Source organism: Excalfactoria chinensis, chromosome 5 (assembly GCF_039878825.1).
Source record: "Excalfactoria chinensis isolate bCotChi1 chromosome 5, bCotChi1.hap2, whole genome shotgun sequence".
In the NCBI taxonomy this organism is placed as follows: domain Eukaryota; kingdom Metazoa; phylum Chordata; class Aves; order Galliformes; family Phasianidae; genus Excalfactoria; species Excalfactoria chinensis.
Genome location: NC_092829.1, coordinates 35,626,723 through 35,651,925, shown reverse-complemented (window position 1 = coordinate 35,651,925; position 25,203 = coordinate 35,626,723). Strand labels below are relative to the sequence as shown.

Genomic DNA, 25,203 nt, shown 5'->3' with positions numbered 1-25,203 from the left:
GTGTTTGCTACAAGCTGTTCTGAGAATTACATAAAAACTGCTTACAACAGGCTGTAGAAAGAAGGACAGATAAAAATTGTCTGCAAGAAATAGTTTAGTAATATATATCTTCAAGATGTTTTCTAGTGGCTCATACATGAAGATTAAGTTTCCATTGCCAGAAATTATCTGCACTGTGAAATGTAAAAAGATGCTATACTTTAATAATAACAGCAATGCAGCAACTGTTTGCTGCCCTTCCTAGCCATTGCTAGGAAAACAAAACAGCTCCTGGTAAACATGGAATATTAGCAGTATGTGATCTTTTACAAGCAGCAGGCCAAAGACTGCAGGATTTTCTGGGTGTACTGATGCATATAACTGGTACTGATGCATAATTCAGTTAGCTTTGGCACACCCAGTCACTGCATCTGTCTATAAGGGTTGCTTATTTTCAGCACATCCTGTTCTAAAAAAAAAAAATAAGTGGGCCACAGGCATAATTCAGAGTCAGGTTTTCACTTGGCATTTGTCTCAATACCAAATAATACAATCTCTCCTTTTTCTTTTTGGCAGTCATAAGCTAAAAGGAGGCCAGGGTAACAATCTTCCTTTCTGGACAGTCACATTGAAATGGTGCAGAACCACATGAATTTTATTTATTTATCTTGTCTGTTGTATCTACCTTTGGTAAGAGACTTGCCAGTGTGGAAGGATGAAAGCCTGTATTTGCAAGTTAAACATTATGAGCAGGTTCAGACCTGAAAACATATTTTACAGTCTCTCTAACCATGTATCTTCTGGTACAGGAATACATGTAAGAATGACAGAAGCATATACATGATTATAAGATGAACTCCAGCATACAACACATTTCTACTGCTATGATTTGCACTGACTAGATTTATTAATGCCACCAAGGAGATGTAAAACAAGGGAAAATAGGTGTGCGCCTTGAACAGTGGCCTACATCTTTATAGGTAAAGCAAAGAAAGATGTGGCTTTTGTTAATAGAGCTATCATTCCATTTCACCTCCCTTGGGCACTGAAGGAATGCAGTAGGAGTGGTGGGTCCCACCTTCTACCCTGAGCACTACAGCATTTCCACTGTTCTCTTTGTTGTCAGCTCTGGGATCATGCTGTGGGACTGACAGTTTTGTTGTTGATTTTTACAACCTCATATAATTTCCAGAACCAAGTGAGAGGTAAGTTGCCTAAGGACAACATCAGTGCTACAGGTCTGCTCAAGAGTCTGAATTTCTGTGCTGACATTACATTAGAAGAAAACACAACTGATTTCCTTAGGCTGAAAATAATGCTAACATCAGAGAAAAAAAAATGAAGCTGAGTGTACCTTGCCCACTTCAGTTGTTAAATGTCTCCTCAGCATGATTTTCAGCTTCTGATACTTCAGGATATGAATGTTTTGTGATGACATAATGTAAGGTATTGGCCAATCTGTGATGCTTATAGTTTCTGTTTCTACTTTGAGATTTTCCACCAATATTTTAGGGTTTTCTTCCCATCAGCTCTGTGAAAGAGGATTTCTTTGAATGAAGAATTATTAGTACAAATCACATGGAGAATTAGAAGGGCTTTTATACTCCCTGGCGGCAGTTCATGCCTTACCACAAAAAAACAAACTCCTTAATGCAATTGCAAACAATTAAAATAAGGAGGTCAGTGGTTTGCAGCCTTTATTCTATCAGTAGAAGACACAAAGTGAACTCCCAGGATCCTTCCCTGTCACAAGGGAAAACCCACATACATCTGAATGAAAGATGATGGTTGCAGACATTTTTCCCTAAGTCAACCCGCTCTGTCAGGGCAGGTATTTGGCAGAAATATTCTGACTGATTCTTACTGAAGCATTTCACCAGGCAGAAGTGTGAGTTAAAGAAATGGGAAAGAGAAATGCTCATACCAGCCAAATTAGCCTGAAGGTGTAAGCTAATGTTTTCTCTTGTGTTGACTTGTTATGAGAATATGAGATCCTGTGCTATGGAAATCGGACTGTTTGCTGATGGTCTAAAATAGCTTGCTAGCTAATAGCAAGTTGTTTGTGCCATCCATCTTTAGGTACTGAAACAGCCATTTGATGGCAAAGGGCCATCTATGGCTATCAAGCATTTCTTCAGAAAATGAAGCATAGCAAAACCAAAAGTGAAGGTAAAAGACTTATGCTTAAGATGACTATATCCCCCTCCTCAAGTTTTTGTATGTTGTGGCAGCAGGTTATAAGAGCTTTAAGAAAGGGATTTTGTCTTCCTTCAAGTGTAAATACTTCACCAGATGGTGAAATATTGCAGACAACTGAGAGAATCTTTTGCAGTCCCAATAAGATAAAGCAGTTGTCTCAATGTTATTATAAGAAAAAAAAGAAAAAGATTTGTGAGAAGAACGTGGGCTTTGCCTATCCATCACTGTCACTGAAGCAGACCTATGCATATTAGTCAAGTAAATGAAAGTATTAAGACAAGAACAAAGAATTATTTTCTGAACAGGAGACAAACAGCGCTCAGCCTCAAGAAAAGTGAGCTTCAAGCTATGGTGCTTCAGCTGGTGTAAATGGGTACAGTGCTCTAAGTGGCTTCCATCATCAATATCAACTGTTAATCTGGCTGTGGTACAGAACTTGTATCCCCTGTGGCATCATAAGATGCATACTTGGAAAGCGGAGTCTCAAATCCTGCAGTACTGTCTTAATTATGGAACTAAATGATATCAGGTAACCTGGTGTGTGCTCTCTGTATTCAAAGCTAATGAAATGAGAAAATTCAAAAACAAAACTGTAAAAGCAAACACCGCCAAGTAGTGTGATCCATAGGAGATAAAAAGGAGAAACTTTGAGCAGAATTTGGAAGGGTGTGAAACACCTGAGTTTGGCACTAGAGGGACTGCTGTGGAACAACACTGCATTCCGCTCTTTGGGACACAGCACAAACTCACTGGGCAATTTGGAAGGAGATCATGAAAGAGGTACATGGATGATAGAGGTTCAGAGGGCAGTGAATTAGAGTGTGACTCAAGGTCAGTGAAAAGGCTAAGGTCATTTATAATAGAGGTTCTCTCAGACAAAGTGTTAACGAGATCTAATGGCTGGAAGCTGATGGCAGACAAATTCAGGCTAGAAACATGCTGCAGATTTCTAACAATGGGCATAAATTCCTTGAAAAATGTTTCCAAGGAATTGTGGAGGGCTCTCCATGCTGGGCAGTTTTGAATTCGAGGCTGATTGTGTGCAACTTGCTTTTAAAGGAACTATTTTCATTCAATCAGGAGTTAATGGCCAGCTTGGATGTGGCCCGGGGCAACCTGATCTAGTGCTCAATTTAGTGGTTGGCAACCCTGCCCACAGCAGGGGGTTGGAACTAGATGATCTTTGTGGTCCCTTCCAACGCAGGCTGTTCTATGGTTAAACTGAAGAAGATGAATAGTATGTGAGTGGTACAGAGGGTTGGACCAGAGGACCACAGTGAGTCCCCATTACCAAACTGCACTGTGGGAGCAATTTGCATTGCTGAGCTGATTAGAGAATAAATTAGAAAATAAATGTTTACATCCTTCTAGAGACCCCTGAAGTCAAGAATGTAGCCAACTCACTGTCATGAAAGCTTCTTAGTTTCTGATGTGTCCAAAAGACACAAGCCACAAACCAGTCTGGCCTTCTTTGTTCTTCCATGCACAAAGCCCAGCAGTAAAACAGGGTCTGTACGGCTTTAGCATGAGATCTTAGTGTCTTAGTAATAGTGGTCCTGAAAGAAAGTGCTATCTCCAGCTCAGATTAGGGCTGTGTGAATAAAAGAAAGCCAAATCACTGCCAGAGCAGCTGAAGGATGCAGTTCAGGAAACTGGCACATGCAAGCTTATGTTTGTGTCCTGTTAACAGCTGAGATTTAAGCAAATGAGCAAATGTTTTCCTACATGGGGAGGGTATCCTGCTGAGAGTAGGTAAACAAGCCAAATATTCAGCTTCTCTGTCAAATTCTTCTAACTCACTATTGAAAACCTAGGAGAACAGGAATGCTAAGAACACTTTTGTGCCCAACTTTCTCTATTTCATCTAAGAACTGGGTTTGTCTGGTTGGAGAAGTGGAGCTCATTTTTACACCTATATCTTCTCTGCAAGTGTAAATGTTTATTTCTTTTCTGCTATATAATTTTTAATAATCACAGGAGATTTGAAAATCCTGAGGTGTCAAAACACTGAATTATACATTAAGTGTATTTGCAATAAAATGCTGCCTCCTAGAGGCAACAATATTTGTTTTACACTTTCCTCTAAGAGTTGTTTTTTACGGTACAGATTTGCTTTTTACGGTTCCATTGCTGTAACAGGTATTTTGAAGAGAGAAGCATTGGGTTTTCATGCTGTCAGCTAAAATGAGGTCTCTAGCCATGTTAAGGTCCCAAAGCCACAAAATGGATGTTGGCTATAAGCTTAGTTCTATCCAATTCTATTTTGGAGTTGTCTTTAAATCTTTACATACAGGATGATAAACTATTTTATTTTCAAGTGATCTCTGGATAATTTTCTGATTAAATTTTGTAAATGAATCAGTGTTACACACTGAAAGAAGTTGTCTTCTATGCTCCTTTTCCTCTCAGTGAAGAAACTGATGAAGAAAAATAAGTTTCCAAATACAAGCTGATCTTACTGTTTATGCAGCTGAAAATATACACAATCATTAGGTACTTCATTCTTGTTTCCAGTATACCCAACCTGATACCTTGTGGCCTGGCTTACTGAAGAGCTGAGCATTCACATCTACAGCAAAACACCATGGGAGCCACACCTGAGTTTGCCGATTTTTATTTTCATTTTTGCAATCTTCAAACCTATTCTGAAATCCCTTTGCCAAACCAGAAGGCAAGGCTGCATGTGTTTTGCTGTTCACAGGGCTGTGTTTAGCCAGTGTATCAAAGTGCACAAAGTTATTTGCCATTGCTTGAGTCAGCTGTGCACTGCCCCCTCCCCATGCCCCTGGTTTCAACCCAGATGGTTCCAGCCACACAACGCTGTTTGATTGTTGTGAGCAATGGATGCATGGTCAGGGCTGGGTCATGCCACTCAGCAGGGCAGAGCCCCTGCCATGATGGTGCAGGGCAGGGGATGGCTGCAGGACAGGCTGGACCAGGCCATGTACTGCCCAGGGACTGTGTGTTGGACATGCTTGGTTTAGAGATTAAATTCCAAATTTCCTTGTAAGAATTACAGAGAAGGTTCAGGAAGGATTCAGATTCAAATCACAGGTGAAATATTGCACGTGCTTCCCTATTCTTATGTGCTTTTCTGGGCAGCTGCTTTGGGTCCTTGTCAGGGAGAGGAGAACAAATCTGAGGCCTGTGGTCTAATCCTGGGTGGTTATTACAGGAGGAACCACCTGTTATTTGAATCTGGTTTTTCTTATATATTTTTAGATAAAACCCTGAAAAAACAGGTTCTATTCCATGAATGTGTATTTGAATCAATGACTCATGCAAAGTGACAGTTTGACAGCAACAATTGACCCCTTGTTCTATCTCTCCATGTCTCCATTTTGGTCAAAATTTCATCTTGTTTCCTCTGTCCGTCAGAAAGGCACTGGTGAGAAGTCACACTGGGCAGACTGTGAGCCAGTCTCTGGTCATTTAGCATACTGGGGTCTTTTGCTGGGCATTCCCATCAGTAGAAGCTATCAATACCTTGGATGTGGTAGTACTTATTTCCAAATGGTGAATCAGTTTGCAGTAATTTTTGTTGTATTATTAATATCAAGAACACCGCAGGAACTGTTTTCCCTATGGCAAGGTTCTTGATCCTGCTTGTTGACTTAGAGACAGAAAGAAAACCAGGAAAACATTGTAGATATCAGAGAATCTCAGTTTCTAGGTCTGGAGTTCAAAAATGTTTCTTTTCATGTTCACCTCTAGAGGTTGTGTGTGACCCATAAGCTTTCTTCTGTTTTTGGAATGTTTTCTATAACACTTCTGCTATATGAATTTCAGTCAACTCTTCGATAAAAATGGTTGGTACACGCAGTCGCATACCCAGACATTCCAGTCAAGAAACAAACAGACCTTACCAACACTTTCTACAAAAATAGCCTTTTTAGAAAACAGCCTACAGCTGTCAGGATAGCTGTCTTCTACCAACATGATTGACAATGAGTTAAGTGTAAAGAGTGGCATGAGTCCATTTTTTTTTTTTTTAATGATATCTTTTTTGTTCCACCTCTGGGACCTACCTGATCTCTGTGTCTTCCTTTGAAATAGTTGCAACTGGGAATTGTTTGTGTGTTTGCAGAAATGTATGCTGTTTTGAAGGTTTCAAATCGAGATCACAGGGCAGATCTGTCTTTGTTCCAGTCAAGTTTGACAGGTAATTGTTAGTCAGAATCAATGTTGTCTTGTGTGAAAGAGCAATAGGTCTTTCAGACTTCACACTCCAACCAGCACCATTATTGACAGCCTTGTAGATGGTTCTGATCTAAATGATCTTGAGATAGGAACCAGCTTCAGGATTTAGCCACTTCCACTGTGGTGAAAAACACAAGAGCCTGCCTGTGGTTGCCCCAGAAGGCCATACTTGTTCTGCACGCAGCTTTCAATCTCCAGATTAGAAATGGCAGAATCTTCTTCTAAAACACAGCTGAAAAAGTAACATTCAAATTTGAGAGGATGTCTCCTGTGAGTACTCCTTTCAGTTAGCCCTGGGCAATTGTTTCCTTCATTTTCGCAGCTGTCCAAACTATCCTTCATGGAACTGTTGTTTCAGCAGTGGATTCCCTGACTTGCAGCCCTGTGTTCCTGACTGCTGCCTGCTCTCTCTGAATACTCAGTTTTTCAGCACTGAAACTGCAAAGTTGGTCAGAGGCTTCTTGATGGGTAAAGCAGGAGGAAATCTGATGGAGATATGGCAAAGAGTAAAACCCCTACTGCAAATACCCTTCCTTGGTTATTTCCACTCTGGAATTCATATTCTCTGCTCCATTGTTTTACTCTGCTTTGCCATCCCACACTATCCTTTCTCTTGGACACATTTGTGACCTCTGAAAATCGGTTGTACTCCTCTACCCTCATAAATCCTCTCACCTCTTCCCTCTTCCATTTGTTCATTTTTATGTCTTATTCTCTTGCCCTTACAGAATGAGAATCTGTTATTTATTAAGACAGAAGTCTGTTTCATCTATACCTTATTTGCACTTGATCCATTCCCTCTGTTATATTTTATAGTTTACAGATTCCAGTTTCAACCCCCCTACTGGGGGCAAGAATACCTACCACTAGACCAGGTTACTCAAAGCCCCATCCCACATGGCCTTGAACACCTCCAGGAGTGTCTTCTTTTTCATCATCTGTTGCTAGTTTTCCTGAGTTGGTACAATGATATGCAGAGGGACTATTCTCTGTCATCTAATCTGGGCAGCCATAAGAAATTTTCTTACACTCTTTATTAAGTATGTAAGACAAACTGTAGTTTCACTGCAGACATTTTTTGTATATTCTGAGTTCAGACTGACTGTTTTGTCTTCTTACAATGTACAGTCTCACGCTGACATTGATGTCTTCTCCTCATGGAGCTCATATGAATTTAGGTTTAACATAGTCATATTAAAACTCCTGGTTTTCCAATCCAAGTTACCTTCATCATCCACATCAGTTACATACCAAGGTCTCTTATCACTGAAAGATCTCTCCCAACATGCCATATACATGTCATTATCAGCAACAGTTTACATCTTCTTGGACAATGCTAGCCTCTTCTTACTGTCCATATAAGACTAACATCTCCAAGGTCCCATTTCCACTATGAATATTTTGTGAGACTATTGGATTTTAATTTGGGACTGGAGTTATGTCTTATAAATACAAGACTGTTACAACAAAGTTAAACTTTTGCCTTTCACCTGAATTGAGGCAAAATATGTGAATTCAGTGTCAAAATTTCTGCTCAAAGTTGAGACACACTTGGTACCAGACAGTAAGAGGAAAAGGTCAGCACTTGTCTGTAGCACAGGCACAGTTGTGTAATCTTAAACAGTTGCATGCAAGGTAGATTGAAGAGGCTTCTCCCTACAGCTTCTTTTCCCTGTTTGGCTAGCTCTGCACAGACCAAGGCATCAAAATGATAGAACATATAAACCACACTATGATAAGATTCAGGGGCTGCTTCTTTATTTGAAAGAACAGTGTAGATAATCAGCCTCAAAATCTTGTTAAGCCATGGTGAAATAAATCGTTCTCCTGGATACTTCATTTAATTGGGTAAAAATATTGACTTGATCTTGTGATACACATTTTTTTCCTATTTGCATTTTATTTTTTTAATTAGTTCTTTAGTTACTTTATCACAAAACCAAGCACTGTAGCAGTGCGATGATTCTTCCTCAAACCTCAAGTTATCAGATTGCAGTGGTTCAAGGGTAGTAAAATTCATTTAATGGCAGGCAACAGAAGCTGCCTCAAAGGTCCTCATAAATTCTTGGAGAAATGAACACTGGTTTAAAGTTTACTGTCAACTGATGGTTCCAATGTTAATATTTAATTACTTTCTCTTTTTAAAACAAGACCAGGATTGTGAAGGTTGAACTTTAACTTTCCCTGGAGTACATTTCTGGGGATCCAGATAAAGTCCGATGCAGAGGAAGTGTCCAAACTCACCTGCCCAGAAGGCATGAGAGAAACAACAAATTGCCCTTTCAGGAGAGGAAGCAAAGCTATAAGCTTACCTGGTAAATGGGTGTAATTCCTGGGGAGGCTCACATTGCAAAAAGAATCTGCATTCAAAAAAAACACAGTAAGACTGAAAATGACATCTCAAGATTATTACTGAAAAATTCAAAAATCCTGGAGAGAGGACAGTCGGGAAGCCAGCAAGTGAAAACTGAGCAAAAGTATTAAGACAGATGGTACAAGCAGTCTTCCTGCTGAGGTAAAAAGCAAAACAAAATAAATCAGGGAAGTGCAGCTAGCTGATGCAGATGCTCATGTATTTGTTTCTGAGTGAGAGATAATGAGTAGGGTTACCGATGGACTGTCAGACATATCTATGCACTGTAAGGCAGAGATTTGTGCTTTTCACTGACGGCACACATTGTCTGCTCCTATGCACTTGTCTGAGAAGCAGGCATGAGATGATGTCTCAATTCCCATATTAAGACATCAAAGAAATGTTTACAACGGTAACATTCATGGCACAGTTAGTGAGATTGAAACCTATCAGCTTGTAAAAAAATTCCCTTTTTTGGTGGAGATGAACCCAAGCAAGGAAGCTGGCTGGCATTGCACAACCCATCACAAGGACACCCAGGCAGGACACTTTCCCAGTGAGCAGCTTGGGCTGCACTGTGTGATGGCAGCGTCCCTGCAGAAGGCAGAGACCAAAGATAACCCCAGGCAACGCTCCAACAGCTCTCACCTTACCCCATCACAAGGATTCCTTTGCAATCAGCCTGACATTGTTCTGCAGGCTGGAAACATTGTTCTGCAAAACCTTTGATCTGTCCATTCCTCACCTAAGGGCAGCAGACAAATCAGATCTCTTCTCTTGATAAAAGAAAGGAATTTGTTGGGATTTTTATTTTATTTTAATTTTCCCAGGACAAACAGAAGTTCATTACTAGAGTGGTTCAAATTAAAGTTCCAGTTTCATCACCTTCATTCCCCTCCCCCACCTTAAATTATCTTTGGATCATATATTATGTTAAGCGCTAGTTTAATTGCTGAATTATGCGATGCTAGATTTGGCCTTGAAATGTTATTTTGAAATGAAAACTGATTTTAGTCATGCATTTATTTTAGAAGTTATGATGTTTTGAGTTTTTCAATTTGTTTCTTGCACGTTTTTTCTTTTGGAAAGAGCAACCCACAATTTAACAACAACAACAAAAAAGTGTTTTTCTTCATTATCCCCTGTTTTCAGAATAGAGAATTGGCAAGCAAAAGTTCATCACTTGGGTTCAAGTCTTGCCAGAGGAGTAGTACTGCTAAGGCCAGGATTATGAATGGAGCTGGTCATTAATATTATGGAGCGTGCAGACAATGCACAGTTAAGAGCTTCTGTTAGCAAGGCGGTGTTAGCAAGAGCATGGAACTCCCTCAAAAACTGGAAGCATGACAGAAAGTGGAATAGGAAATGAGTTGAAGGACTGCAGCTTCTACTTTCTGGTTGTTATGATCTGAGGAAGGAATATGGAGAGGGACATGAAGGACAGCTACATATTTTGATTCAACAGGTATGTTCTTGGGTGTGGGAAAACAGCTTCTAAGTGTACTTTGCCTTATCTGGAGTTGACTTTTATGACACTTGCCTTCTTCTGGACAAAGACTTGGTGTCTCTGTGCTGGCTACCTATGAAACCGTCAGAAACTTCAATACCAGCAAAGTTCTGTACTGGTAGATGTCAGCTGAACCAAAATTACTCACCCCTGACCATTGCATTACCAAAAGAGTCTCAGCGATTTGGAAGGAATTTAGAGACTATCAAATGTGAGTGCAGAACAAGGAGATTTGAAAAAAAAAAAAGTCAGAAAATCCTGCAAGCAAACGTAGAAAAACATTGTGTGAGAACTGATTTATGGCTGAAAAGTATCACAGCTGAAAGATAATAAAGATACCAAAGAAAAGGAAGCTAATTCTGCGTGATAGAGTGTTATGATAGCTAGAAGTAGTGAGAAAGAAATTGAAAGGCGTGAAGTAGAAGAGCTGCACAGGAGCAGTCTTCCTGACCAAAGGATTTGGGTTTAGGACAAATGAGCCCAGAGTTGAGCTGAAAGAGTCAGAATACTGAAATATCCCACAACAGACATTCCTGAAAAATAATACTGAGCTGTTCTGCCTAAAATAATATATTTTTGGTTAAGACTTGTCACTAACCCTGAACTGTAGGTGTAATTGTGTGGTGTTTATTTACATGATGCCAGTAGCCCACAGTGAAATCATGCAGATAACATTGTGATCATAGGTTTATGTGTTGTAAACCATAGCATTGCTCCATTGTTGGATTTGTTAAAGCCACATGATTTAAAATCTTTAAGACTTTTCAGTTTTTTACCATGAATTGAGTAAGATAGGTACAGTGTAACTTCCATAAGCTGTGAAACTGTATATTTTTAAACCAACATATATCTAACCTATATCAATGCAACAACTTTATTGTTTTGTATTTTCCCGCATTTTACTATATAGCATTTAGTAGCTAGTAGTTATACTGCTTGGTAGTTAACAGTTATAGATGTCTTATTTCTTTTTTGTAACTAGTTTTTGGTGGTTTACATTATTTTCTAGGCACTGTTTATGATGAAGCACATCACAGAGAATAACAATTGTATAGCTTGTATGTCTAAAGGATATATGACTGAGCAAAATCCGAAGGATGTCTACAGAAGAGCCTGTAACTACTGTACACATGCTGTTTTGATTTTGGCTATCTACAGTTCAGAGTGAACTCTCACATGCAACATAATTTTTTTCATTTCTATATTGGTAAGGTCTTTTCTTGCTGATGCATACAGGTTTCTGCAGGTCTGCATTTGTCCTCAGGAGTAAATAACTCCTGAGGTTAGTGTTCTCTCAGGAGTAGTACTCTTTTTTTTTTTTTTTTTTTTTTTGGCTGATGGATGTCTTACAGGTAATGGTGCTACTCAAGTAACCCTTGATATATTACTGTTGGTTTTGGACACCTGCCGATCATTTTTCTCAGGTACAAAGTATCATAGAAACATAGAATGGCTTACGTCGAAGCAAACCTTAAAGATCATCTAGTCCCAAGCTTTTGCTTTGGGCATGGCTGCCACCCACCCGCTCAGGGTGCCCAGGGCCCCATCCACCCTATCTTTGAACGCCTCCAGGGATGGGGTGTCCTCAGCTCTCTGGACAGCATGTACCAGTGCCTCAGTGCCCTCTGAATAAAACATTTCTTCCTGACATCTGATCTAATTATCCCTTCTTTTAGTTTAAGGCTATTCCCCCTTGTTCTGACCCTACTGTCCACCAGAAATTGAGACACATGAACAGGAGAACTCAAATCCAGGCAAAATTTCCCATATGCAAGGTCAGGCTCCTATTTGTTAAGTCCTACTTTGGCTCCTAAAGGATCAAAGACTGTCTGGCATCTTTTCTTCCAGAGGTACTAGCCTTTCTGAAAACAGTAGAACTATGTATTATTTTTTGCAATCTCTTGACAGATTAAATTTTTTTTGGCTGTTGATAATTCCTTCCCCATCAATACTATAGTTATGAAAATGTTCAAATATTGAATCCAAAACGCATGGACAAATGGAAGTTGATAGGATCTCCAAGGATGGGCAGCAGGCACAATGTGTCAGTCACCATTTGCCCTTGCTCTGTTGTGTGTGCTTTGCCAGTCGTAGCATTTACATCCACATTCTTGATCGCAACCAGCAATCTCTCTAGTCATCACTGGTGTTAGCATATGGAAAAGGTGGCATGCAGCAATCCATCTTACAAAGTGCTTAATATGTCAGCGTTAGCACATCCAGCGCAGCACGTGCAGTATCCCACTTGTCAGTCCCATTCCCTCAGTCCCTCCTGAGTACAGGCAGTTAATTAATCAGTCACTTGGGAGGTTGTAGCATTTTCCCAGCAACAAGCTACAAAGATGCTAAGTTTGCTGATCTTCCCAAGTTTAACCCCTTGTTTTATTCCCTCAGTATCTCTGATCTCTCCTTTTGTTCATGGACTGGTTTCCCTGAGGGTAGTCTGACCTTTACTTTTTTTCCCCCTAAATTCGAATGCAAGCGAGCAGATTATACACAAGTCCCATTCTCTGGTGGTTTTGTTTTTTAATACTCTTTGGCATAATAAGGTATTTGGAATCAAGGACATCCACTTTGCCCCTGGACTGAGGGAGATGCCTGGGGAACTACGCCAGAACCACAGACCAGATCAGCACCACTTTGCTCCAGCGCAAGGAAGATTTTCATCACTATCCTGCCCAAATACAAAGAAAGGTATTTAGCATTGCTTAGTGCAAATATTTATGCACACAGAGGGACACAAAGACTGCCCATGTCGGCACGATTAGCATGCTGACTGTGCCTGCTTAATCTTTGTTCTTTCACGGCAACAAGGGACGTGCGCTGCACTGCTTCTGGCATCCAGGGCATACTGAACTGCAGCCAGAGAGGCAACAAGCAGTATTCTGCTGTGCTGCCTCCCTGTGGGGTAATAATAGTTTATCCCTGGGTTTTGTCAACTCAGATTCTCCTAAAATAGACAATGGCGTGTGACTGTGAACTTTCATCAAGCACCTAATAGTAATTCCTGACAATACGATTCAAGTGACAATTCCCTGTGGCTCCTACCTTCTACTGGGTTTCATCTTGTGAAAAACAGGTGAAAAGCTCTTTCCCACTGTGCTACTTATTGGCTCTTTCATGATTCGTTGACCAACATAGGTAACTCCTTCTCTGTGCATGGAAAATGTACCCTGACCCAAAACAGAGGTGTATCAAAGAGCAGATAATTCCCCAGGTACAGCACCTTCAGCAAGTATTTCACCAAGCTTTGCTTCAATAATGAGGCCATGACAAGATACTGCTGTGACAAGAGACTTCCTCCAAGCATTTACTGCCAGGTCTGCTTTATGATTCCTACATGCAGTTCTGGAGAAGTAAACTCAGTAAGTGGTGATCTGTTAATCATTCTGTAGATGGAGGAATGGAAAATACTGCTTATGCTGCTCAGGGAAGATATAATCATGACTTCATTGAATAGTGATTAATGTCACAGCCTTCTGTGCTTTCCGTGAGATATAGAAAAAGTCACCCACCATCTGAAATCCAACCAATACAGTACTCTGAAAAGCCCTCCATATGCAAGGGCTTCTCAGGTGGTATCAGTCAAATTGAGTACTTAAAGAAATATTCTCCAAGAAACATAAAATATGCATGGTAGCACAGCATGAGGTTGATCCAGGTTCAAAGAGCAGTGTGGAGACATGGGATGCTATAGATCACAGTGACAGCAGCGGTGCAGCACTGGGAGATGCCCTGGGGCTAAATTGGCTATTGAGGCTACAAAAAAAATTTACTTCCTGCTTGGATCCCCATTGGCTAGGGATGATATTTTGTGCCCTGTCAGGGCAGGCTCTGCTGGTATATCTAGCAGCAGCACTCCTGAACTGATAGTGATTAGGGCAAGCACTGAAGGTCTGTCAGGGCTGGAGAATGGATCTGAAAATGCTCCTAATCTTCACTGCGTTTCTGCTTCCTGCTGTACTGGGCTTCCCTATTCAGGTGAGAGAAGGTCTAGGCAGCCCTGCTCTTCCCTCCACTTGAATTGCTCTTCCCTCCACTTGACTTGCTCTTCCTGGAGTTAAGCTGTGGAGACACATTTTGATACATTTCTGACAAGTAAAATACTAGAAATATAATAAGATGTGAAGTTAATCTATTCCTTTTGTCATCATCTTTTTTTTACCTGATTTTGGTGCTATTGTTGCTGTCCTCATCAGCAAAGGAAAATTAACATCTTTTACCTATTGATTTTGCAGGACAACTACGAAAACAGCACAGCAAGTAAGTAGGATTTCTACTGATTTTAAAGACAAGTGTTAATTCTTTACTTTGTATCAAATACGTTTCATAACAGCGGTTTTGGTTGTTGTCTGATGCAGTTGGTGTTTTTTTGGTGATAACTTCACATGTACAATTTTTACAAGCTTAAAGTGTAACTCAAGTCATTATATTGACAGGAACAACCATGCCGCTAATCTGCATGTATTAGGGATTTAGCGCGAAGATGGTTTTCTTTTTGCCTACTTACTAAGGTATATATTTTGAAGTGAGTTATTATTACCAAGTGTATGGCTTCCCATTGTCTTCATGGGACAAACAAACAAATAATAGCTGAAATAAGGATAAATTAAGATATGTTTAAAGCAAAGCTTCCACAAGGTAGGAAAAGTTTAGGCTGTCACATCTCAATGGTTCTAGCAGTAGTGCCAGCAGAAGGATCTGCCTGGGTGCAGCAGAACGAATGTGGTGGTAAATACAGTTGAACACATAAGACCAATTTGATGGTGAGAGACAGCTGTAGAGCACATAAAGGCACTAACTTTCTTGTTCTTAATTTACTTCTGGGCTGAATGCAGATGACTTCCAATGGATGTTCTTTACACTTACTTTCTGGATGCTGTTTGTTAGGTTAATTTAGATGTGATTTCAAACACTTGAAACTTAAATTTTAATGTTGAATTTTGATATCTTACTTTTAAATTGACTGCTCAGCTATTCATTCACCTCCTTGCCTGCCTTGGTGCAAACTCAAAGTTGCAGGGTTACTGGGCCAAGTTTTAATTGACTGTTGTTTATACTTTTTGTGCCTTTTGAGACATCTTTCAGTATTTACACTTCAGGGTAAACTTGAATTGTATCATTTCAAAATCTGTATCATATCAGGTTTTAACTTGATCAGACACCTGGTAGAGGCCTTCTGTGTTGTCTCACTTAAACTTTAGAAAGGTGTCTTGGATTTTATGAGCCTAGGAATCTGAAGTGTAATTTTCACTGACTTTGACTAGTAAACTAATCTAATGCTTCTTGTGTGCATGAATTCTGAAACTGGTTGGTTCAACTCAAAATGTGCTTTCCTGAAGAATTTTTTAGACACCACTGACCTCTTTGATGGGGGCATTAATATAATAAACAAAAGTCATCAGAGTGGAGTTTCTTTAGAATGTCCCTGAAGCAACACTCTGAAAAGGCAGATAGAAGATTTTCTGGCTACCTAGATCAATGGAAGCTGTGAAAAAGGAAAAGTGCTACAAGGTGTGATGGACATTGACATCTTCCATATCTTCTTTTGAAAACACATGATCAGAAAGTCAAGCATAATGGATTGGCTTAGAAATATGCAAACTGTTTGCATGAGTGTGGTGTTGGATGGGATAAAAATACTAGATACTATAAAGACTTGTGGCATATCCATCATACTTAAGAACAGGTCAAGCAAACTGTGGTCAAGAGTAACATAGATAAAACTGCTTCTGCCGTAGGGTAACTAGACAAACCGGATGACCTTCAGAGAATCTTTCCATTTCTGCACTTTTACAATGCTGTAACAAAGAAGTTTTTGCTCAGAAATCTATATGTCAAATTTTCCTCTCCTTGCTGGTACTTAGAAACTAATTTTTAGCAGAAATCAAAAGATTGCACACTAGAAAAATGTCTTAGAAATAAGGATGGTTCCAAGTTACTGTCAGATACATCCTGAAGTCAGGATTATTTGTCTAACACTAGGTGATAGCCTTAATTCAACTTCATAATTTTGTCCTTTGGCTCTCTGAAACCAGAGAGGACTGCTGAGCTGTTATCCTGCAACTTTTGCAGTGAAATCTGGGTTTTTGTTCCAAGTTTCCTCTGTTATTTTCCACTCTGAAGCTGATAAAATACTTTGCTGACTTCTTAGGTGGTAAATAATTTTTGATTCTGTCCTTCTAGGACTTTTCATAGCTGTTTGTCTAAATCTCAGTTTAATTTCTGGGCATATATTTAGCAGTTAGAGCACTCCCTTACCCATTCAAGTAAGAGCATCTGCCAAAGGCATTCTGATGGCTGAGGAGTTTATTATTGAAGTTGAAGTTGCATTCAGAATCTAATTTGTCCCTTTTTCTTGTCTTTTTCTTTCTTTCTTTTTGCAGCAACAGAATCTACTCAGGTAAGGACAGCTAAATCAGCTCCCTTGTTCATTTTGTCGTCCAGTATTGACTTCAAGACTCATCTACTCCATCCATATCTCCATCTGAGCAGGAATGTCTTCCCAGATAAAAAGTACCAGGGTTTCCTCCCCTGTCCTATTCACTGACTGCTTCACAATGCCCGAATACAGATAAAATCCCAGGAAGATTTTGCTTCCTCTGGAATCACAGAGAAGCATGGCAATTTGTTTTGCTACCAACGTGACTTCCTCAAGCTAGGCATCAACCCTACAATCCCCTACAGACAGTAGATGCTATGGCCTATCATCAGAAATGTGGGATGATATTGTGGGGATTTCATCAGGGAATTCACCAATTCTTGCACTCTTTCTAGCTGGGAGATGAACGAAGCTAGATGCTCTGAAACATACTACATGCTTTAAAATGCATTTCATGACTCTCCAGATTTCTTTATGATATCTATATGTGCCAAAAAAAACCAGCAAAGAAAAATATCTACCACAACATGGTAGTACTTATCTTACCCATGATACAATAACTAAAAGATCAAAGCTGCAGTGGCACTTAAAACAGTAGCCCTTATGTTCCTTGTTCCTTTGCATCTTACTTGGTTGTTGTTTTTTTTATATATATATATTTATGTAATAATATCAATTGTGATATAAAACTAATGTATTGTCCTTGTAGGTTACTACAGAAGAGAATATATATGGTATGTATTATTATATCTGTATGTAAGTAGTTGCTAGAGTAGAGTACACCAGTTGTTAACTACCCAGTTACTATAGCAAATAGCACATGCTTAATGCAAGTTAATCTCAGGGGAGGAATTTTAAGTGAATGCACTCACCAGAGTATTTCATGCAAAGCAGAGTCTTTTGGTTGCAGCCAACTTTTTGGCTTAGCTAAAAATCTGTTAATTTTGCTAAAAATGGCTCTGCATAGATAATGACTTAAGTCACTTCTGTAGGTAACAGCAATCACAGAGACCATCTGCCAGTGCTATTTCTTGATGTCAAGACTCAAAGAAAGGCACTCAGACTCAGCTGATTCACTGCAGAGCCAAGAAGTCCCTGATGCTGAGCTTATGTGGGGTCCACAGTCTCATTTGTGAAATAGGAATTCAGTTCTGATTTCATTGATTTCAAGGGTTTTTCAAGAAGAGTATATCCAGCAGTAAGAAGCAGGACTATTCTCCATCCATATTTATCCTGATATGCTAGTGGGTTGTGTGTGGAGTGTGCATGCAGGACAGTTGTGCTTACTGAGTGAAAGGAGGAAGATGTAGACAAGAAGAATTGCCAGCTAGCCTCCTATGCGGGGTAAAACAGGCTTAAGAAGTGCCAGAGAACAAGTATTTGAAATACAATGACTAAATAACAAAGGTACAGAGAAAGATTGAAAGGAAATGGCTCTTGGTACTAGATTAAGGCCAAAACAGCTGAAGCTGTTGGTAGGTTCAAAAGACTGTGTCACCGAGAAAAGATATACATGACTGAACACTGTGCCAACACATACATAGGCTCAGTGAATTTCAGTGCACCATGGTAACCAGGAGCAGCATAAGGGGAGTTCCTGGAAACTCATCAGGTTAAAAACCAGGATTCAGATTTCCTTTGAGAATTAGAGAGTGATACTCTGTATTTTCTACACAGACTCTCCATCGCCAACAGAGACAGACTCTGAAGATGAAGTTATTTTTAACAGAATTTTGGAAGTTAACAAAGGTAATGCCATCAAAGTTCTGCTTTTACATGGCCTTTCTGCCGATCTGGAGGGGGGGTAATAGGGAGGTACAATGTTTTAGCACAGTCAATGCAAACATTTTTTCTGTCTTACACATACATACATAAGAAACCCCTGGAGACTGCCCAGAGGCAACACCTTGTCTGGGTGATCTGCTGAAGGCCTATGGTACCTCAAATGTCTTGTCAATATGGAAAATGATATAAGGTGTGAAAGCAACCGAGCTACACAAGCAGCATCTTCAGCTTTAGCCCTCAAAATCCTGGTCTTTCTATAGACACAGAGTGAGAAGTTGGATAATTGGATGCTTTGTTATTTAACTGCCTGACTGTGAGCATTACTTGCATTCAGTCCTCATATCGCTTTGCAGTATAGACTCCTACATAAGCAATGGTCAGTTCCAAGCCTCTTGTTCCAGATATTCTGCACCCTTATTCTTATTTACCACTTTCTATCAGCTTTGCTTTTTCATATTTTTTGGGAGGGGAAATTGTCATTCTTGAAACTTTACTCCTGCCTGTAGAAACAGACACAAACCTTTCTATAGGTTTCTTTCCTTTCTTTCTTTCCTACAGTTTTCTACAGATATAATTCCTTTCAATTTGATCCTCTACACTCTTGCCTTCCTGTATTTCCTTACTGATCCCTTTGCCTTTGTACAGAATGCTTCTCAGGCAGGTGTTCAATGATATTTACTCAGAGTAACATGGTGAGTATCGAAGTACAGCATTTCTCTCACTATTTGAGCTTCTTTCAATCCTTCACTGTTTTGCCTGAAATCCTTCCCAATAGAGTTGGAGCTTCCCACCTGTACTCTTAGCTAAGGACAGTATAGCAAAGGTAGGGAAGCAGATAATGTCTATCTAGCTAAATAGTCCACTTACTTCCCATGCTGAGCAGGAGCAGATGCTTGGGGAAAGATATGAAGGAGCACAAGTGGAATGATACTTTTCCAGATAAGCCCTCATCAGCTCCCAGCAATCTATGGCTCAGGTATTTCCATCTCTTCTTTTTCACCACAGACAGCTCTCGGTTCTTGCAAGAAGGTGACATAGTTCCTCAAAGGAGCCGCAGTGCCATCAATTGTCGCAATTGCTATTGGCCTCAGTCCAGGGATGGGATTGTTCGTATTCCATATGTCTTGGATCCTACTTATGGTGAGTATAAATTTTATTACTTTCTTTCTTTTCATTTCTCTCTTTCTTTTCTTTTTTCTATTTTTTTTTAAAAATTGATTTTATCCAATAAGCTTCAGATAGAAACCTACTTCCAGTGGCCGCACAAACAGGAAATGCAATCTATTCTAAGTATTTATTTCTGCTATGCAAGTACAGATTAATTGTAAATTACAAAAAATCAACAGATCCAATTTCCTTGAGCAGTTGGCATCCATAATGTTTTGAGGCAATCTCTTACAGACAACATTGATCACGTTCTCTAATAGTACCTCCAGAACACCTGCCTTTATAGGATTCATGATCTTTGCAATGTGGTTTAAATGGCCTAATTTTTATCTGCAAACTATCTTCCTACATCTGCCTTCAAATGAACAATCAGAAGTTGTAACAACAATTACTGCTAAAATTTAAACCAAGAAGTTAAGAATAAAATGTTCCCACTTGAATCCTTTTTGACACTAATCTGCATGAGGACAATCTCGTGCTAGGGTAACAAATTAAATAAATTACCGAGCAAGAAAGAGGCTATTCTAATGCTTATGTCTCTCATCTACCCTGTTTTTGTGTACCCATGATATTTTAATGGCACTTGTTATTGTTGAGTCACCCCCCCAACCTGCCAAATTAACCTTTTCTTATCCAGAGGAGAACCACGTAAGAGGGATTCTTGAAGCCATGGCAGAATTTGAAACATTGACTTGTATTAATTTTGTGAAGCGCAAGACAGAACGTGACTACCTCATCATTAGATCTGCTGATGGGTGAGTTAAAAGATAAATGAGCAAGTTATTTCTACAAAGCTTTTTGATTCCTCACTGTTCCCATCTTGTTTGACCTTAAAGAGAAAAAGGCATGGATTTAGAGAAGAACTTTTATGTTTTTCAACAGTGCCAGATACCCTGCAAGTTCAAGGACACAACTGTTACATCAGTGACTCAGAAGTGACTGATGATATATATTAAAAAAAGCCAATATTTAACAGGTTATAACAGTCCTTACTCGCACAGGCAAGATCAACTGGGACTTAACAAATAAAGAGTTCTCTGAATCAGAGCTGATTGTTAGGGTCAGAATTTGATCCCATGACAGAACTGTTCAACATATGCCAGCTCTGAAGTGCTATTCATAGCTCCGGTTCTGATACAGGATTCAGTCATTTGGATAAAAATGTTTTTTATCTAGGCAGTTAAAATCACTATGTACAGAAAGCTAGCATGCAGGAGCCTCTTTGCTAATGAATGTCTTCCACGAGGCCTTAGCGATGACCATAAATAGTTGACATTTTCTACATCATGGCCAGTTTTGCCTTTTTGTAGACACTATCCCAGGGGGCAGAATGCAATCCTTCCACTCCCACATCACACGAGGCAAGGTTCATGTGAAGTAAAGTTCTCTGTACTGTCCCTGTCTGACAATAAAAATCCTGTATGTCTTCTGCTGGTGTTCATCTCAGATGCTGGTCCAACTATGGAAAAGTAGGAGGTGGACAGACAATATCTGTGATGAAAGGAGGCTGCATGTGGAAGGGAATTATTCAGCACGAACTGGACCACGCTCTGGGGTTTTTGCATGAACATTCTCGAAGTGACAGGGACAGATATGTAAGGATCATGTGGGAGTACATCAGCCCAGGTAAGTACTTTTGACTTCCTCTATATAGGCTAGATATATCATCCTGTTCCAACCTCTTTCTTTTCCCTAAAATGAGTGAATAAGAAGCGTACACTAAATACAGTATCTTATATTACAGCTGACAGACCAGACTTCAAGAAATTTGAGAACTCCAACAATCTAGGTCTTCCCTATGACTATTCTTCAGTAATGCACTATGGCCCGTAAGTAGCAGTATGGCATTGTTTTCGTTGGAACTCAAATCCTGCATTAGAACTCTTATAACACTCTCCCAATTAATAGGACACTGTGAGCCAATTCAATCCTGCCATTCCTCAAGATTAAATAATTATCCTTTAGTTTTCTTTATGTAGTCATTCACAGATGAGCTTGGGGGTAAAGAAAGGCATCAGCTTACTGATGGACACCTTAATCAAACCTAATTGGATAGCAGTTAATCCATAGCAACAACCAAGGTAGAAGCTTCAGAAGCTCCCTTTGCCATTTGAAAAAAGAAGGGTTAGATAACTAAGAAAACTGCCTGCTAGCCATCAGTCATAGACAGGTGTGTGAGGGAGAACTGTCTTTTTCCTCTGATTCATACAATTGCTATTTTCCCTCTAAGGGATATAGATTGTCTTATTAAATCCTGAAAAATGCTGCTTTGCTTGAAGAAAAAAAATAAAAATTCTTTTTATCTTTTTTGTTTTGTTTTTACAGGCACACATTCACTAATACCACTGGAAAAGCAACAATTGTACCGGTTCCTGATGGATCAGTACATATTGGACAGAGGCTGGGGCTGAGCAACTTGGATGTGGCCAAAATCAACAGGCTTTACAATTGCAGTAAGTTCCTAAGAGCTGTCCTTTCACCTGAGGATACTCAGCTCCTTGAAGGAGGTGTATGAGTAATCTGCAGTGGCAGCAGTTCATCATAAAATACTATGGGGTTAATCTCTAAATTTATGGTACACGTATGGTCATTGTGGGAGAGAATGCAAAGGTCAAGCTAGAGGAATCTTGTGATTAGTAAGATATTATTTTCTACCTCAAAAATAAATCAAACACATTCACTGTTGCAATGTTGTAGCGCTGACTTAACTGCATATCTGGTTGTAAGCTTCATGCAGTCACTGGATTTGTTAGGACTCAAGGGACAGCTATAAACCCCACTAAAGTCAGATGTAACTGTCTTTCATTGCAGTTTCTATTTAAGACCTGAGTCAAACTTAAAGAGCTGTAGCTCCACTGAACTGAAACAGTATCACTGAACTGAAACAATATCTTGTGGAGCTTCTACCCTCAAATGTTTAAGCTGTCATTCTAAATGTGTATGTATTTTTCACTCCTTAATTTTAACTTCTGCTTGAAGTAATTCTCCTATACAATCAGAGAAATGTGAACACAAGTGAATATTCTTCCTTGCACAGAGGAAAGCCCAAGTCTTCCTCCTAAGCTTAGAACTCAAGTAATGTGGAGTTTTCTTAATTCTTCTAACATTACTTCCTTGTTCCTGTGGAAGACCATGTGATCAAAGACAGCAAAATGAAACTTTTGACATTCTTTAAAGAGGTGTAGAAAGGATACTTCATCCTAAGATCCCTTGCTACACTGTGGAGCTCATCAATAAAAATTATTACATTTTTCCACATACGACTTCACTTCTCATTTTGACACAGATGCTTATGCATTACAAATAAATTAGGATATGATTTTTCATATTAATCAAGATGTACTGATACCTTGAAACAAATGCTGCCTTATCAGAAAATCATGACCTTTACATTTAGAAGATACTGTCATTTTAAATCAGTGGAAGTTTCTGCAAGTCTGGAGCTGAGATAAATGTTTCTCCCTCAGGTCGTTGCAGCACTATTATTGATGCAGCGTTTGGGTCACTGAAATCTGCCAACTACCCTAGAAACTATTCAGATAACACCAACTGTGTCTGGCTTATCCGAACCCGATCCAGAAAGGTAATCATAAGTTAATGGTCTCTGTATATGGCTGAACTTACGTCTTCCTTTATAAAGCATTTTGCTTTTTTTTCCCCTGCATAGCAGTTGCCATATGACATTTATTTTCATAAGAGAGATTTCAAACTAGTCTCTACTTTTCATGTCCTTAAGCCAGGTATGGGAAAAACAACTGCAGAGTTGTGATTTTGGAAAACCTCCATGCATTGGGCTTCAGGTTTGCAAAATCAAGACAAAGCAGTCTGAGCATGGGAGCATTCAGTCACAGGCTCATTAGATCTGAATCCTGCATCTTCAGGGGATGAGAGGCAAGTAGGGGCAATCAGTTCCAGTTTGGGTCTGACCGCAGCTTGAAATCTGTCTCATTTAGAGGATATTCAAACAAAGAAGTCACATATGCATGTATGAAAGGCTTGTTTTTGATTGCCTTCCAGATTTCCCTGCACTTTCGTGCCTTTGAGCTGAGGAAAACCAGAGGCTGCCAGGGTGATTACGTTAAAATTTATGATGGATCCAGCAAGTATTCTAAAGTTTTAATGGACAAAACCTGTGGATCACAGATACCCACTGACGTAGTTTCTTCTAGCAATCTTATGCTCATAGAGTTTGTCACAGATGGTGCTGATACAGCTTCTGGTTTCCAAGCCACCTTTACTTCTGGTAGGTCTGAGAACATGGAAAATGCCAGAGAAAAACAAACAAACAAAAACCTCTGTCAAATCAATGGGGGTTCTGTCTTCTTCTTTGCTTGTGTTTTGGGAAAACAGTGAGGAAATGATATCTACAGGAGCCATCATTTCCTGATTTGCTTTTGACCTTATGGATCAGTACTACTGATACCATTAATTCATCCAGCAGGATGAAGCCATGCTCACAGTAAACTGTCAGCCAAGTGATTTCCAGATTCCACAATTTGCCTTGTCTTTCAGATACACACTGTTGCAAAGCATGCAACATTAAGGGTATGATCACTTTAAAATTACTTACAGCGTTACTAGACCAGTAGAATGAGAATAAATCACAACATAGAATTTAATTACATTGCTCTTCTGAAAAAGATGCAGTTTTTAATCAAGCTGTTCTGAGGGCAAGAAAGATTCATGGTGAACCAAGTCACGCAGCCCTAAAGCAAGAAGAGAGGCAGTATTTCCATGGAAAGGATCCATGGAATTTATCCACCTGAAACACATTATATTCAGTCCCATCTAATTAATAACTAGAAACACAACTATACAATTCAGTTGCCACAGGCTGTCACATTAGTATGTGTCAGATGGAATAAAGAAATGTCACTGTGCATCTCCATAGCCAACAGCAAACTATACATTCAGTAAAGCAGCTTGGCTTCATTAGCTGAAGGAAAGCTCAGCAAACTCATGACCTTGCATTTGTCATGGGCTAAGAACATGCATACAGAGGAACACAGTAATTTAGGTGTATACCCAAACTTGAACAGCAAAATTGCCTGTGAAAATGTCTATTTCTGTCAATTGTAGCTATGGAAGGAAAGAAAACCAAGAAAAAAGTCCCCACACCACATTTATGTATCATAGAATGACCTGGGTGGAAAAGGACCATAATGATCATCTAGTTTCAACCCCCCTGCTATGTGCAGGGTATTGTGAGCTAAAAAATGATCTCAGTTTTTGGATAAAATGTGATTTAACTTTTATATAATTTAGAGATTCTACAGTTTGTTCAGAGTGCTTTGAAAGCTAAATACTCTTTCATTTCACTTACAGCAAGGATCCAAAGAAGATTTAACAACCGCAACTGATGTAATGGAGAAGAATCTATTCTGTGAATATTGAAATTATGGATTTCCAACTCTGCTCCTATCTTGGCTTGGATCAGTATGCAATTTAATTCTATTAAGAATCAAATTCTTCATCTTCTTGGGAAAGTTTTTTTCCCCAAGCCATATAAATGTATGAATTCTGTATATCCTAGTATATTACCCCTTTTGTCTGCACAATTAATTTATTACCTCTTTCTATTTAACAATTTAATTAAAAGCTTCATAGAAAAAAAAAAAAAAGTTTCCATTT

At 39.4% G+C, this 25,203-nt stretch overlaps 1 protein-coding gene across 2 annotated transcripts; it reads left to right on the top strand.

Moving 5' to 3' along the window:
* Nucleotides 1-10,078: 10,078 nt before the first annotated feature.
* Nucleotides 10,079-24,945, top strand: ASTL (astacin like metalloendopeptidase). 2 transcript variants are annotated; one of them, XM_072337292.1, is made up of 15 exons: nucleotides 10,079-10,196; nucleotides 12,788-12,932; nucleotides 13,380-13,603; nucleotides 14,477-14,501; nucleotides 16,625-16,641; nucleotides 17,330-17,354; nucleotides 18,298-18,369; nucleotides 19,411-19,545; nucleotides 20,210-20,327; nucleotides 21,020-21,198; nucleotides 21,317-21,401; nucleotides 21,898-22,025; nucleotides 23,040-23,155; nucleotides 23,590-23,815; nucleotides 24,898-24,945. In XM_072337292.1, the coding sequence occupies exons 3-15, from the start codon at nucleotides 13,508-13,510 to the stop codon at nucleotides 24,930-24,932; spliced, it is 1,257 nt and encodes a 418-aa protein (XP_072193393.1). In that variant the 5' UTR covers nucleotides 10,079-10,196; nucleotides 12,788-12,932; nucleotides 13,380-13,507; the 3' UTR covers nucleotides 24,933-24,945. The 2 variants fall into 2 exon arrangements, with proteins under 2 accessions (XP_072193393.1, XP_072193394.1); XM_072337293.1 differs by lacking the exons at nucleotides 10,079-10,196; nucleotides 12,788-12,932; nucleotides 13,380-13,603 and adding an exon at nucleotides 14,133-14,219.
* The last annotated feature ends 258 nt before the right edge of the window (nucleotides 24,946-25,203 follow it).